The 13,890-nt window shown below is 35.9% G+C and overlaps 2 protein-coding genes across 5 annotated transcripts; one reads left to right on the top strand and one right to left on the bottom strand.

The window, feature by feature from the left end:
• The first annotated feature begins 215 nt into the window (after positions 1-215).
• Positions 216-13,684, top strand: LOC117166204 (A-type potassium channel modulatory protein KCNIP2). Of its 4 annotated transcripts, XM_033349982.2 has the most exons (6): positions 6,669-7,059; positions 7,127-7,270; positions 10,175-10,402; positions 10,828-10,898; positions 10,982-11,200; positions 11,338-13,684. In XM_033349982.2, exons 2-6 carry the CDS (start codon positions 7,258-7,260, stop codon positions 11,446-11,448), a joined length of 642 nt encoding a protein of 213 aa, XP_033205873.1. In that variant the 5' UTR covers positions 6,669-7,059; positions 7,127-7,257; the 3' UTR covers positions 11,449-13,684. The 4 variants fall into 4 exon arrangements, with proteins under 4 accessions (XP_033205871.1, XP_033205873.1, XP_033205874.1 ...); XM_033349980.2 differs by lacking the exons at positions 6,669-7,059; positions 7,127-7,270 and adding an exon at positions 216-654; XM_033349983.2 differs by lacking the exon at positions 7,127-7,270 and having other exon boundaries at positions 10,208-10,402.
• LOC117166203 (uncharacterized) lies at positions 1,409-4,083 on the bottom strand. Its single transcript, XM_033349977.2, has 4 exons — positions 4,000-4,083; positions 3,661-3,873; positions 2,095-3,361; positions 1,409-2,015 (listed from the first exon to the last, which is right to left on the bottom strand). The coding sequence occupies exons 1-4, from the start codon at positions 4,081-4,083 to the stop codon at positions 1,462-1,464; spliced, it is 2,118 nt and encodes a 705-aa protein (XP_033205868.1). The 3' UTR covers positions 1,409-1,461.
• Positions 13,685-13,890: the final 206 nt, after the last annotated feature.

Here is a 13,890-nt window from a genome sequence, read left to right as displayed (position 1 = left end):
TTTAAAGTGATCATTTTTCTCGAATGGGGGAAAATATTTTTATATTGCTTCATAAAATTGATGTTTAAGGGTATTATTAAACTTTTCTTGTATACATATATGCAAAAAATGAAAGATGCGGTGAAGTAATTAGTCTTGCTTTTTGAGGACCTCATTAGACACATACAGAGCGAATGCGCCGCAGCACTTACCTACATAGCTGTAATGCATTTTTTTAAAAGCAGTAGTGCCAGAGATCTTGGTCCAGCGAGTACATATTATCTTTATTCCTTATTTTGAACTTATTCGAATCATATACATTTTCCTTTACACTTCCAGATAAATTTTTAATAGAATATTACTCGCTTAAATTATAAAAACGACAAAGAAAATATGTTACTTTACCGAGAAAGTGCAAAATAACTGTTTTTCGCAATTATTTAAAAAGCAAATTAAATGACATTAAATTGTTTATTGGAATTAAATTGATAACGTGGAATTTAGGAAAAAATATGTATAGTGTTCATATGACACCGGGTAGATCTTCCGATAAACAAGGATCTTCGAAAAATGTGGATACTGAAGTGGGAGTATTCAAAAATCGAAGAAAAGAATCGATCCCAGTTAAGGTTTTTAATTATTTGAAAACACAAATGCAAACGGAAGGAATTTCAAGTAAGTGGAAATTCATTGATTATAACAACTTTGTTAAATAGAATAACTCGTAGTAATGATCACGCATCAAACACAATTTGTTGCTATTTAATAAACGCGATATTATAAAATTTAGAAAATTTATAATAAATTATTTTCTTTTCCTTGTTATATGCTACTGTGGATGTAAGGCTTTAAGCAAATATTTTATTAGACGTTTATATTTGTGATGCTTGCTGTTTATTTTTTATTAAAATATATAATGATATACATATTAATCGAGGATAAAGAAAATAAACGAAAGAAAAATTTTTTATTTCACTCCTGCTTAATTTTCAAATAATCTTCTGAAGCTTCTTTAACGATTAACATCTTCCGCATTCGTTTCTTTGTCCTCGTTTTATAAAAAAAATTGTATGTTTTCTTATGTATATTAGGTATATCTATTAATTCTATTTTTTTTTTTTTTTTGCCAAATTTGTATTTTTACAAACACTAACTTAAGAAAATCAGAATCCTACTTTTTTTCGAGCTTTTAACAGTAGTATATTTTTTTATAATTAACATCGCACTTTCGTTAAAGTGAAAAAATAGTTTTACATGATCGTTATAACATAATGAATTACTCTTTTTGAACTAGATTAAACAAGGCAATCTCCTACTAATCATGTTTGATTTAAATATATAAATAATGTATAATTACTTTTCTCTAAATTACTTAATATCATTATTTTTTTTATCTTTTTTCTTTTTCGATGATACATACAATTTTATGTACTACTAAGAGTGTACATTTTTTTTATTGAGTTTAATTTTTAGAAAGATCATCTATTTATCTAATGGCTCAGTATTCATCACTGAAAATAAACAATCTGAGACTTCAATCTTTAAATCTTCGCATATATTTACATCTTTTTCGGTTGTCGTTTCATAATTCGAATAATTGTTCGGCCACACTTCCGAAATTGAATCTTCACTTCCCGCAATTTCACTTTTCGCGCCATCCGCAGCTGACTCTCTTAAATCAGAATTGCTATTTGACATTGATGTATATAATATCCGGGATTCGTCCGTAGTTTCCCTAACTTTAGTTTGTAAACTAGCCATTCGCATTCCGGACGAAGTATCATTGTAGAGTAGCCAACATGGAGAAAAGGAATGTTGTCTGTATTCTGCAACAAATCTCTCTTTTTGGGAGCAAGTTACACTTGATGAAACTTGCGTATGTGTAACAATAGGGGCTATGTAACAATATACACAAGATGTCTGATCTAATTTCGATAAATCTATACGCTTGGTACTAATGATATTCAAAATATTTTCTAAAATAGAATGTGAAGACATCTTAGTGATTCTTTTCGGATAAAATGGATCTAATATTTCTAAAAATAGTAAAAATATAAAAATGTATTATTTTTCTTTACATTTTTAAATATATAATTTAAAAGCAATAGTACATACCATTTGTTTGTAACTTTTCTGTCATATTAGATACATCCCTATGAACATCAGATTCTGTTTGTATTATAGAGTTACAATTTTGTTCAGGTTGTCCTATATTTTCATATAATGGGATAGTTCCTTCATTATTGCGCGAACAAGAGTATTCATATGGTAGATTAGAGTTATAGTGATTATTGTTAGAAAATGTCTGTGATGTAGTAGATGCATAAGCTTCTTGATCTATATTTGCATTTGAAAAGGAATGTGTATACTGCAAATATTCTCCAGTAGTTTCTGTACTGCATTTAATCAAATTTTGTAAATAATATGTATTATTGCAGTCAGATTGCACATGAGGAATGATGTTTGTGTCACAATACTGATTTTCTTCCAATGTATTCAAATTCAATAAATTTTGATTGGAATTGTATGGATGTACAGTTTCTGTCATTCGATATTGACACGTTAAGCTTTCATCATTTATAGGCTTGTTTAAGGCATCAGATCCTATATTATCACAATACATAGTCTGAAATATTTTTGATGATTGGACATCTGATGTTGGACAGTTGTTATCTACTGTATCCATATCACTAGTAATAGTCCAGTTTTCATAATCTTGATGCATGACAATATTTGTACTGGGGTATTTATATTGATTAATATTTTCATTTGTTAAGACATTTGAAATTTGTTGACCAATTTCTTCAACACTTTTTACAAAAGTTGGTTCATTTAAAAAATATTCTCCCTTTATACCACTTAGAAGACCATAACATTCTGTATTGTTTTCCAAAATTTCTTCATTATCCTGATTATCTGATTCAGCAGTTAAAGTATCAGAATTATCTAATAAGTTATTAGACTGATACTGTTCTACTGACAAAAATCTGCCAAGTACAGGACTAGCTATTTCTCCCAAATTTGCACCAACTGGTGCTTGTAACATTTTTTTAAGAAGTATAGATCCTTGTACATTACTATTTGTGTCTTCTAATGTTTGATATTCTACATTATCATTTGGTTGATATATTGAATTTACATTGTTAACAGGAACTACATTAGATTTACTATAGTTACTAACATCTAAAGGAACCTTTTGCACATCAGTTGAAACTGTTGCTGTTCTTAGATCTACTATAGTTGAATCCTGTATTTGATTATTATTTGTATCATATGTTTGAAATTCTCTTTGTATTCTTTTTATTAAGAACTGTTTGAACTCTTCATAATGAGGGATTCTGTTGTTATCATCTCTATTTGTGATCTCTTCTTCTGCCCCCACCTAATAACATAATATATATTTTATTTTAAAAACTTTCAAATATTCTGCATCTTTCTTTATTAAGAGCTTCTTTAAAAATTTACGAGAATATTAACATTGCAAAAATACTGTAAATATAAAATTTCCAATAAGATTGATTAATGATCGATCTATAGAATTATTCATGTTCGATATAATTTTCTGTCTCAAGCGTTATTGATCAATGTTTGATACGAACGTGTGATTCTGCGATATAATATTTGAATTTGTCAAGTTCGCATACACATTACAGCGATAAAACTAAATGAAGATCAACTCACCCACTGATAAGGTGGTTGCTGTTGCGGACAATAGTAATCATCGGCCATACCGTAATCAGGACTATGTAATGGTGTGGAGGTTAACCCGAGTTTCCCGACTTTGACTTTTCTCATTTTCCTCTTACGATTCTGCTTAAGATCTTGTAAGAGCCTGCCAACTTCATTTTCATTTCCGCCTTTCGCGGCTTGTAACACTTTAATCAGTAATTTCTTCTACGGTCAAAAATCGTAATCGATCGTTCAAAAATCAATTTACTTGTCGTTTTAGGAAAAAGAACGAAGAAGTGGGAATAACTTTATTAACATTTTCGTTAAAGTTTCTAATGGTAGATCAGTTACCTTTATGTTACCTGGTACCCGATATCGGAGAGCTAAGGCTTGTAATTCTTTGTACGATAAACTTGAAATGTCGTTTCCGTTCATTTTTAAATATCAAGCCATCCGGCCGAAATCCTTCCCTTAGTACTCACACATTTCTGATATGGCCGATAGAAAAATTCGTCTGCTAACCGAATTACCCTGAAATCTATTTAATTTAAAAAATTGATTTAACCGAAAATCAGTTCTGTATAAAAATTGTCCTTCGTTATTAAACTTTGAAAACAACCATTTTTGTCTTAATCGTGAAACTGTAGAAACTGTGAAACTGTAGATTTATATTTTAATATATTTCTATTTAGTATTAAATTAGTTTTTCAGAATCTATCTCAAACTTGTATTTTAGCATAGAAAGATTATTAAGAGGAAAGAAATAAAACTAGTGACTGTGTATATTATGTTTCCTTTATTTATCTGTGCATACACAATTACTTACATACTCCTTGACTCCTTTATCAGTAAAACGGTTCCTTTATCGATAGCAAGTGCTATTATCCTGCCATCTGTAAATCACGAATTTGCAATTTCGTTTTATCGATCGATAACGTCGCCGTTTTCGTTATTCGCGTGAATAATTCCATTAGTGAGATAATTCCCTAAATTCTCACGAATCTATAGCATACTTTAACTTGCGTGTTGACTGACAATGTTTGATATAGTTTTCTACCATGTTTATCGACGATCGACATATACCAAGTAATTGGATTGCTTCTGCAATGATGTTTTTGGCTCAGTTTCAATCGGAACTGGATCTTCCCCTATTCCATAGCATATTTATAGTACTAAAGCTCATGATGCGTTAAATATTTTCTCGTTTACTCGTAATAACATATGATCTTGTTATATTTGTCATGAATAGACTGTGGATATTTATTTTAAATTTATATTTTTACGAACAGAGCTAAAAAGGGGTAATTCAAGCAGAAATTTCTTTTATTTATTAAATATTATAAGTATTGTGCTTTGGATATTTTATATGTCTTGACATCTTATGTGCATTTTTAAATCTTTAAATTTTCCATAAGTACATAAAAATTTGCAGTCTAACCATGGGAAGAGTACATTCTTATGATAGGGTAGAGAAGTAAGCAAGTAGCATACTCGACGCATACAGCTGCGTTCAGTAGAAAGGTTGTTCATAGTCAGACGCGTCTGGTATACTGTTTTTTGTGAAGGTAAAAACTGAGTGCATCAGGCGCGTCTGATTATGGACAAGTTTTCTACTGAACGCAGATATACAAATTCAGTTTCTATCTCTGTAAAGGACAATTCAAATTAAGTACATTTTGTATCGTGTATAAATCGTAAAAAATTATACTTTTATAGTTACAAATCTCTTTTAGAATTTTTATATATGCTATATACTATAGTGGGATGAAGAAGTGCTACTAGGTACGCGTTCTTTTGCTTCCCTTTATCTCATTAATTATCGATAAAGTGAAGTGCTTTCGCTCATCTCTTGTTCCGAGTGAAATGGTCGCTGCTTGAAGTGCTCTCATAAGATACGTTAAGGTAACTTGATATTTTAACGCTTTTCATCGAGACAAGTTGTTTATTTAACAAATTAACGAAGTACTTAAGTTCGCTAGAACAACATTAATTAATGAGTTTCGTCTCAAATTGGAATGTATGGAAATAACTGGGAAAAGGATGCACAGAATTGTACGTATTATTCTAGTTTGCAAGTAAAATCAATTCACTTGCGAATATGTAGGTATAACGATTCAATGAAGGAGAAAGCTGGATATAGTAATGATTGCGGTAAAATAAGTAACAATAACGAGCCGAATATAGTCGTTTATTAAAACGATACCCATCAACTGAATAATATTAAACTGTATTAAGAATACGAAAATTGAGAGGCTTGTAGCAAAAACGAGACTCGTCAAATTTTTCGGTGTTGTAAATAATAATACTTAGGCTTTTATCAAAGTTGTGCTTTATCAGAATAATCATCGCCAAGTTAATAAGATAATTATTTTAGGGTATCACAATTATTGCTTTCTTCAAATAACGCCTCACATACTGACACGATTTACTCTGATAATAATAACGCAGAAAAATATTGATATTATCAAATATTCCATTGTTTGTTGCTTTTATTTTATAAAGATTATTAAGTTCAGACGAGGATACATTGTTCATTATATTTTAACTTAATTTACAAATGTTTCGCTCTTAATCAAGGCATCCACAACCTAATTGAATACAGTTCTCGAATACATAATTCAACTGATTACGGTTGCTTCGCTATAGAATTACAGATAACATGCACAGTGATTGCGTAACATTTCGTTAAGACAAAATGAAGCCCACTGAACAAAAACTAAAGATTCTGAAATATGTTTGCACCCTCTCGAAGGAAGATACGATTTAACAGAAATCCTTGATGATTTTTACCATGGACGCTTCGATTGTTGTCGGCTTTTATGTACGTGTAAACGAACGCAGTATTTTATCGTATACGATAAAAAATAAAATCTTCTAAAAGATTTTTACCAGAAGATCCTTAGATCTGGCATTCAGGTACAGACTTTACGTGAATATGGTTGGAAAAAGAGCGTGGACTTGCGCGAAGGAGCGTATACCCCGTGCTTTTGCGTGGCAGCTGTTTCAGTGCATCATCGCGAGGGCCGCGCACATCGTTACCGAGTCCCGCCGTGTGAGTTACGTTAGTCGGTCGTGGAGCATCGATCGTTGAATTAGAAGTGCACGCGTCGATCGGATTCGAACGGCCGACCACGGAAACGAAGAAGATGCATCGTGGATAGAAGGCAAAGGAAGAAAAAAAGAAGAAAAAGAGAGAAGGGAGAAAGGAAGGAAGAAAATCTCTTTCCGGTGGTTCAGGTTCGGTAACCAAGTTAGAAGGAAATAAACGAAGAGATCGTTAGATCGATCATTTACGAGGCGACGAGGAAATCACAGTCGCGAAGCCGGATCGCCGAGCGCGATCGTTCGCTTGTGAATCGGCAACGAATCGGTGTTTGCGGTCAATGAAGGCACGTAAGAGCCGCGAGAAAAGTAAGTCCATCAATCATACAGGCCGACTGTAGTGCCGCTCGAGTTTCCTCTCCAATAATCGGTGCAGGCCAGTCGATACGCCGTGGAAAGAGATCCTCCTTGAGACGAAGGGATTGACACAGCCCAGGCCCGAACGAATCTTCCCCCTTTATCGCGAAACCGTTCGTTGCGGTGTGTCAGTGCTAACAGCTGCCAAAGATGCAACGGCAAGGTGCGACACTCGCTCAGACAGAGAAAGAAAGAATAACAATTCTTCTCCTTGTTTTGCCCCGTTGACGACTCCTTCTTTGAGAGATAGCACCTTGGAATATACTACTTATCGTAGTTGGTCCGCTTAGGGAACCGACCGATGCGACCACGCTCTCTATTGCCTCTCTAGACCGTCGCGTCTCTTGCTCCCTTTTTCTACTATCTCTTTCTCGCCTTCTCTCTTTCTCTCTTTTTAATTGTGTACACGCACACGCAGATCTCCAGATCTCGCGCGTTTTTAATCGACAAATGCTCCGAAAGCGGAATCGCAAAGTGGGGTGGATACAGGGTAGGAGCTCTCCCGTTGCTATGGTGACCCCGGATGCCCGGGACCAGAGCTGCTAGTGGAATTACACAGTGTACAGGCATACGTCTATAATGTGTGCACTGTAAAAGCCAAGTTCAAAAGCGCACGGCCGTGTTTTAGACAAGTCTCGACCGACAACGGTGCGCCCGAGATGTTTTTCTCCCCCCTCTGAATTTCCCTTCCTCTTTTAACCCGTTTACTAATTACCCTGTTTTAGCAGCGTAGACGCAAGACGTAGAACGCAAACATTCCTTTTCCGTATTGATTCTTCGGCCTAGCTTTACAGCTTCTTCGGTTATTCGAGCATCTCTCTTTGACAGAATTAATATTCATTCGTACCTTACACAATTCCGTGATCGTAATTTTAGCAGCGATCAATGGGAAGCTTCTACCTTAGTCGCAAACAAGCCCGATGGTATTCAGCTGCTGAACACACGAATCGAGAACAAACGTTCTCTCTCTGTCTCTCTCTCTTTTTTAGCGACACATTAGTTTTAGAGACACGTAGAAACGACACGGGGAACAGCATGATAACACGAGATAAAAATTCCAAATCTTTAACGATATCTTTTAACGATCCATTACGGTTTATTTGAAACTTTTCCCCCCACGGAGCTTTATGTTCCCGCGATCGCGTGTGATCTCGAAAAAGAAACGTCGTTTAAAACGGTTCGCTTGGTCGTTTTCAATCAGTGATCAGAAGCATGCGTAAAGGATAATTGCAGTAATTGCATGATAGGTGGACACGCGTGAATTCATCTATCGTTCACAAATATCCAATTTGCGTTGGACAAGGATTTGCTTGATTTTACCATGTGCCTTTCAATTCTGCGACTATCGACAAACTCTTTATCTTCAGATCCTTTCCGAATTATAAGTTACATTAAGAAAATTTGTCCAAACTAATGCATAGAACGATTCTTTACGTAGCAATATATAGTAAACAGTAAAATAGATTATCGCCGTGTCATTCAATAAGCAATTTTATAAAAAGCCAATATTAAGCGATGCTTATTAATTCGTCACTTATTTATATACACATTGCATCTTACAACTATAAAATTATCCCAAAGTTTTCAAGCGACAGATACAAGGTACAACGTGACAAAATTTGACTAGAAGTATACCAAGTCGGACGGCGAAACTTGTAAAACCGGAGCACCGTGTTTGGCTTAAAAAAATATTATTTCGACAAACAGATGAAAGTGTTCTGATACTCTCGAACGTGAATGTTTTAATAACGAGATCGCTCGATGTTTGCCAACGCGTTGCAACGCTCCGAAAGAACGGAGCGGCGTGTTTGCAAACTTGCTGATCGATACAGAGATTGAAAGGCAACTTGTGGAATTCGTGTCCAACGATAGGTGAACGCGTGCCAACGTCGAGATCATCACCCTAGTTACGACATTTCCGTAAATCAAGTAGTAATGCGTATATTTATTACTGGTAGCAATGTACAGTCTCTCGTAGAGTATGTTGGTAGAATGTCGATTGTTAGGTACTTCTTTTTGATTAGGTGCATTTGTATAGAGATTGCAACTACTCTTTAGAGCTCGATCTCCCTCTCTGTAGATTGTAGCGTTGGGTTACGCTTTCGTTTGATCTTGAATCTTATTTTCGACGGCGGTAATTATATTTATAGCGCTTCGCGTTAATGAATATCGATTTTAACGCCGCTTCGATGTGAAACGCGTCTAGACAGCCGTGTCGCGTGAAAATTGTCGCCCACGAAACAGCGTACGCTTAAATCGTGGCTTGATTCTTTTACCCCTGTAACGAAAGCGATTGCTCGATGCTGCGTCAGCCGATCGACCTGAGAAATCTAAATCACTTTAACTACTCGAATCTCAAGTATCGCGGATGTCTCGAATTACCTGGAACCTGTTGACTTTTAGCGATCTCTTTTCTATCTCTCTATTCACCTCGCGCATCTTTCCATCGTCTATAAAACGACGAAATAGATGGAATCGTGCGAATAACTCTATTTACAACTGTCCCCAAGTAAAACACCATCTTCGACGAGACCTAGATGGCAAGGAATACGCCAACTTGCAAACGTAGTTTCGATGAAATCTTTGTTTGAATAAACGGGGCGAGAGCCGATAACAATTGGAAAAATTCGGGCCGAAATGTTTTACCTGGGCAATTAATTCTTCCCATTATCTTTCGCTCACGAGTTCTCCGCCTGCAAGTCTGTGCACCTGTACATCTCCAGGTATTTTCTCCGTCTTGGCAATGCGCGCACTGTCTCCCGTAGAACCCCCGTATTTCTCGATGGGAGTGTAGGCAGGTTGCCTGGTGAAGTCAGTCGCGCTATCTTCTCGGGCACCCGGCGTATCTTCTCCCGTAAAGTAATTGACGTTCTTGAGCTCGTTGCACCCTGTATCGTAAGTAGATAACGCGCCATCTCCTCTCCTGCCTGCTAGTGAGAGAGGAGAAACGGCGTTCCTCCCTTAGCCTGGTGTAGAGGAAGAACGCACTTTGATCAAAGGTGAGAGGGGAGTATCTCGAACGCGTGGTACAGTCTTAGAAGTGAAGCGCCTATTGGCAAACTTACAGAGGGCGAACTTGAAGAACTCGGGGGCGTTTTAGGGGGTTCCACCGCCGGTGCCCTTGCCCTTGGCGGCAGGTACAAGCCGGAGGAGCTTTCCACATTGGCGGCCAACACCAGGTTTTCCAAGAAGGAGATACAGCTTATCTATCGCGGATTTAAGCAGGAATGTCCTACGGGTCTCGTCGACGAGGAAGCGTTCAAGCAGATCTTCTCACAGTTCTTCCCACAGGGAGGTAAGTTGATCCTTTCGTGATTGGATATTTCTCGAGCCGTGTAACGAAAGATCTCCCTCTGTCAATTATTATTGGAAATAAAAATTAGTTCATTCATAGAATTAGTTCGTTTCACAGGTAACGTCGTTATTATCTGTATAACTTTTAAATGTACAAATTTGATTATACCGACCGATGAATATCGTATTATTATACAATCTGTTGTTCACTTATTCTGTAACCTTTGTAATCCTCGCTTCAAAGATTGTTAAGATCTTGACGCACGATATTTGGCTACCGCTTTGAGCTTTCTCATCAATCTTATCCTTACTTTCGCTTTGGAATATAAAAATCTATCTATCCGTATTAGTTAATAACGTTATGAAGCGTGAACAATTTAAGAGTTTTCGTTTCAACAGAAAAACGATCAACGTCGAATGTTTCAGATGCCAGCCAGTACGCTCATTACGTCTTCAACACCATGAAGAGGAAACCGTCTGGGAAGATAAGCTTCGAAGTGAGAGACTTTTACAGATATACGTACGCTTTGCTTGCGAAGCAACTGTTCGTAGTTTCATAATTGCGTTTCATCGTATCCAGGAATTCCTGACCATCTTGTCGAAAGTTTCGAGAGGATCGGTGGAAGAAAAGCTTCAGTGGATATTTGGACTCTACGACCTGGACGGCGATGGATTGATCAGTAAAGAGGAAATGTTGGATGTGGTTGGTTCAATCTACGAGATGTTGGGTCGTTACACCCAGCCGCAAATAGTTGAGCCGCATTTGGCTGCCCGAGAACACGTCGATCGTATTTTCCACGTGAGTAAACGCGATCGATCTCGCTTCTGTCCCTTACATGTAAAAATATTTGCTGATTTATTCGAACCACGATTGATCGATCGGAAGTTCTCTTCTAATTAGGGATTTAATACAGCTGAGCAATTTTTTATCCTCAGTTAATGGACGCAAACAAAGACGGCGTGGTGACAATCGAGGAATTGGTACAATGGTGTTCCAAGGACGAACAACTCTTGCGGAGTCTCGACACTCTCGACACTGTCTTATGAGATCTTTACGATTATTTTGTAACCTTCACTCAGCTCCCAAATGTCACAAATCCCCCGAAAATTATAACGCAACATTCGTACGAGTTCCGCAGGTTGTTTCTAAAATTTCGATTCCCGCGTTTAATATCTGACGATTCACGCGAGGAATTAAGTATCGGTTGGAAATACTAACTCGAACTCGCCGAACGTTGTCTGTAAATATGTACTTACCCTTCCTACCCAGTCTTTCAAGCGTGCTATCGAATCCACGATGAAATCAACAGTATTACTAGACCTCTATTATATATTTCCTTTTCGCATCGTATACATAATCCTCACGCGGTCAACAGATCATTGATCGTTGTCGCGTGATTGTATAAAACTAAAAAGAGAAGAATATTTCAGCTACGGGAATGAAGAAGATCTAATCCATTTCATCGTCGAAGAATACCGACACTCTCGAAGAAGAAGATCTAAAGTATCTTTTATTGGCGTTAAAATTCTAATGGCATGGACTTAATAATTCAGAGCGAGCTATCGGATCGTAGGTATCGCAGAATTGTTAGCTAAGATCGATGTGAAACGGGAACAAGTCGATCTTCAGATTTGCTAAAACGGGGATTGAATTCTACATAATATCCGAACATAATATCTGTACTTTCGTAAAGAATTTTTATGATTTTACCAAGCTGTGCTATTACATTTTTCCGTAAATTTCGCAGAGTCAAGTAATACGATCTAATATTTCTTAAACTTCTAGGTTTCTTTCAAACTCTACTTTCCCTGCATTCTACGAGTTAAAAAAGAAAATCCGATGCTCGTTCCGTTCGGTGATTTTCGTACGATGCAGGTACGAAATAGTTTTACTTTTCGCGACTGTCGAATTATCTCTAATTAAACGAATAAACTGTAAGTACGTACTTCGATACTGACCATCGTTGTGGCAATCAGCTGCAATTTAATGGTATTTTTCAAAGAGCTTCGACTATTATCCATCGTTCGGGTCGTCCTCGTGTCTTGTTGTTGTTGGTCAAGTAAAAATTTGTCCGAGACTTTTGCATTCCAAAGATTCAACGTTACGTTTGTAGTTTACAGATGATAAGGAGTTCAAGACAAGGAATTGGGATAGGGAAGAGATTATTCAGAGTTTATTCAAAGTTTCATTGTTAGATTCAGGCATATGCGAATAACGTTTGACAATCGTTTTAATCTTAATTAAAATATAATCTCTGGTACGAACAAGTATAGAAGTTTTCTTCGATCTCGTTGTACGTTCTTGGATATTTCCAGATTGTATACTTCGCACGCTTAGAAAGCGTGGCAAGAAACTGCAAAGTGTAAGTCGATACCTAAGTTACACAAACTTATAAAATATTCGCATATGTCTATTCTCTTCATAGATGATAGATTTACCAATACCTCCAAAGGCCCATGTACGATGGAAGATGTAGTTAGTAACCCAGTAATAATGTAGTATCCTCGACCAATTAAGAGAAACGTGGTCCTCTAAGATCAACGCCTCGTGTGATTCTCTCGTACCTTATTATAGTTATTATTACTATCGCATAAAAAGTATTGTTATTAATACAATTACTATTAATCTCATTACTTGTCTTCTATCAAATTGAAGCAAGGTATGTATTGCGTTCACACACATGAGAAATCGCTGAGCGCACATTCGAGATATTCTAAATATTACGCGTACAAATATAATCGAATTTGTTGAATTTCTCAAGTTTATTAAAATACCTATATTATATTTGAGAAGACGTGATCCGAGAATGTTATCACGTGGATACAAAGAAATTGATTCGACGTTTATACCTTGGATCATTTTAATGGTATGCGATTTAAATCAGCGCGCCCTATTATGACTGTTTGTTATATCAGTTTCAAATTAGGAATCAATTTTTTTACTAACTGGTAGATCGTGTATCCATAACTTATGTACTTACGTTTATACGTGTATGTGTATGGCTGTTAGACCTGAAATACCTTCGTATTATTTTCTTAACGATTATGTTATCGAAACAATAACGATGCTGTTTCAAGATTCAATGTACCTCGAAACCTACCTTCTTCAGTTGGAGGTATTAAACAATTTGTATTTAATAAAATTATATTTTAATTCATTTTCATTGTACATATTGAAGGTATGATAATTGCGCGTTAAAATAAGATTGGTACTAATCATTTCTCTTTTAATTAATGTTATAAAATTGTACAAAATAAAGATAATTATAATTACAAAATACAATATGTAATTCAAATCTTTTTCGCGAAAACGAATTTTCGATATCTTCAAATATTCTTTTTTACATTCTCGCATTTTTAATTGTTTGTCTTGGAATATAATCCTATCATCCTGGAATAATATAATGTAATATAAATAAATTACGAAATTTATATAATTTTCTCCTGGGTGGCATGATATATGATTCTTGACTTCCCCAATTACAAGCA

Source organism: Bombus vancouverensis, chromosome 15 (assembly GCF_051014615.1).
Source record: "Bombus vancouverensis nearcticus chromosome 15, iyBomVanc1_principal, whole genome shotgun sequence".
NCBI lineage: Eukaryota > Metazoa > Arthropoda > Insecta > Hymenoptera > Apidae > Bombus > Bombus vancouverensis.
The sequence above is the reverse complement of the archived record's forward strand: the minus strand, read 5'-3'. Positions and strand labels throughout refer to the sequence as shown.

What these genes read in the sequence shown, in the direction of transcription:
- LOC117166204 (XM_033349980.2), top strand. Translation starts at nt 492, where the DNA reads ATGTATAGTGTTCATATGACACCGGGTAGATCTTCCGATAAACAAGGA. An exon ending in GCAAACGGAAGGAATTTCAA is followed by an intron (nt 655 to 10,174) that starts GTAAGTGGAAAT and finishes GCAAACTTACAG; the next exon opens with AGGGCGAACTTGAAGAACTC. An exon ending in ACAGTTCTTCCCACAGGGAG is followed by an intron (nt 10,403 to 10,827) that starts GTAAGTTGATCC and finishes CGAATGTTTCAG; the next exon opens with ATGCCAGCCAGTACGCTCAT.
- LOC117166203 (XM_033349977.2), bottom strand. Translation starts at nt 4,083, where the DNA reads ATGAACGGAAACGACATTTCAAGTTTATCGTACAAAGAATTACAAGCC. An exon ending in GGGTACCAGGTAACATAAAG is followed by an intron (nt 3,874 to 3,999) that starts GTAACTGATCTA and finishes TTTTGACCGTAG; the next exon opens with AAGAAATTACTGATTAAAGT. An exon ending in AGCAACCACCTTATCAGTGG is followed by an intron (nt 3,362 to 3,660) that starts GTGAGTTGATCT and finishes TTATGTTATTAG; the next exon opens with GTGGGGGCAGAAGAAGAGAT.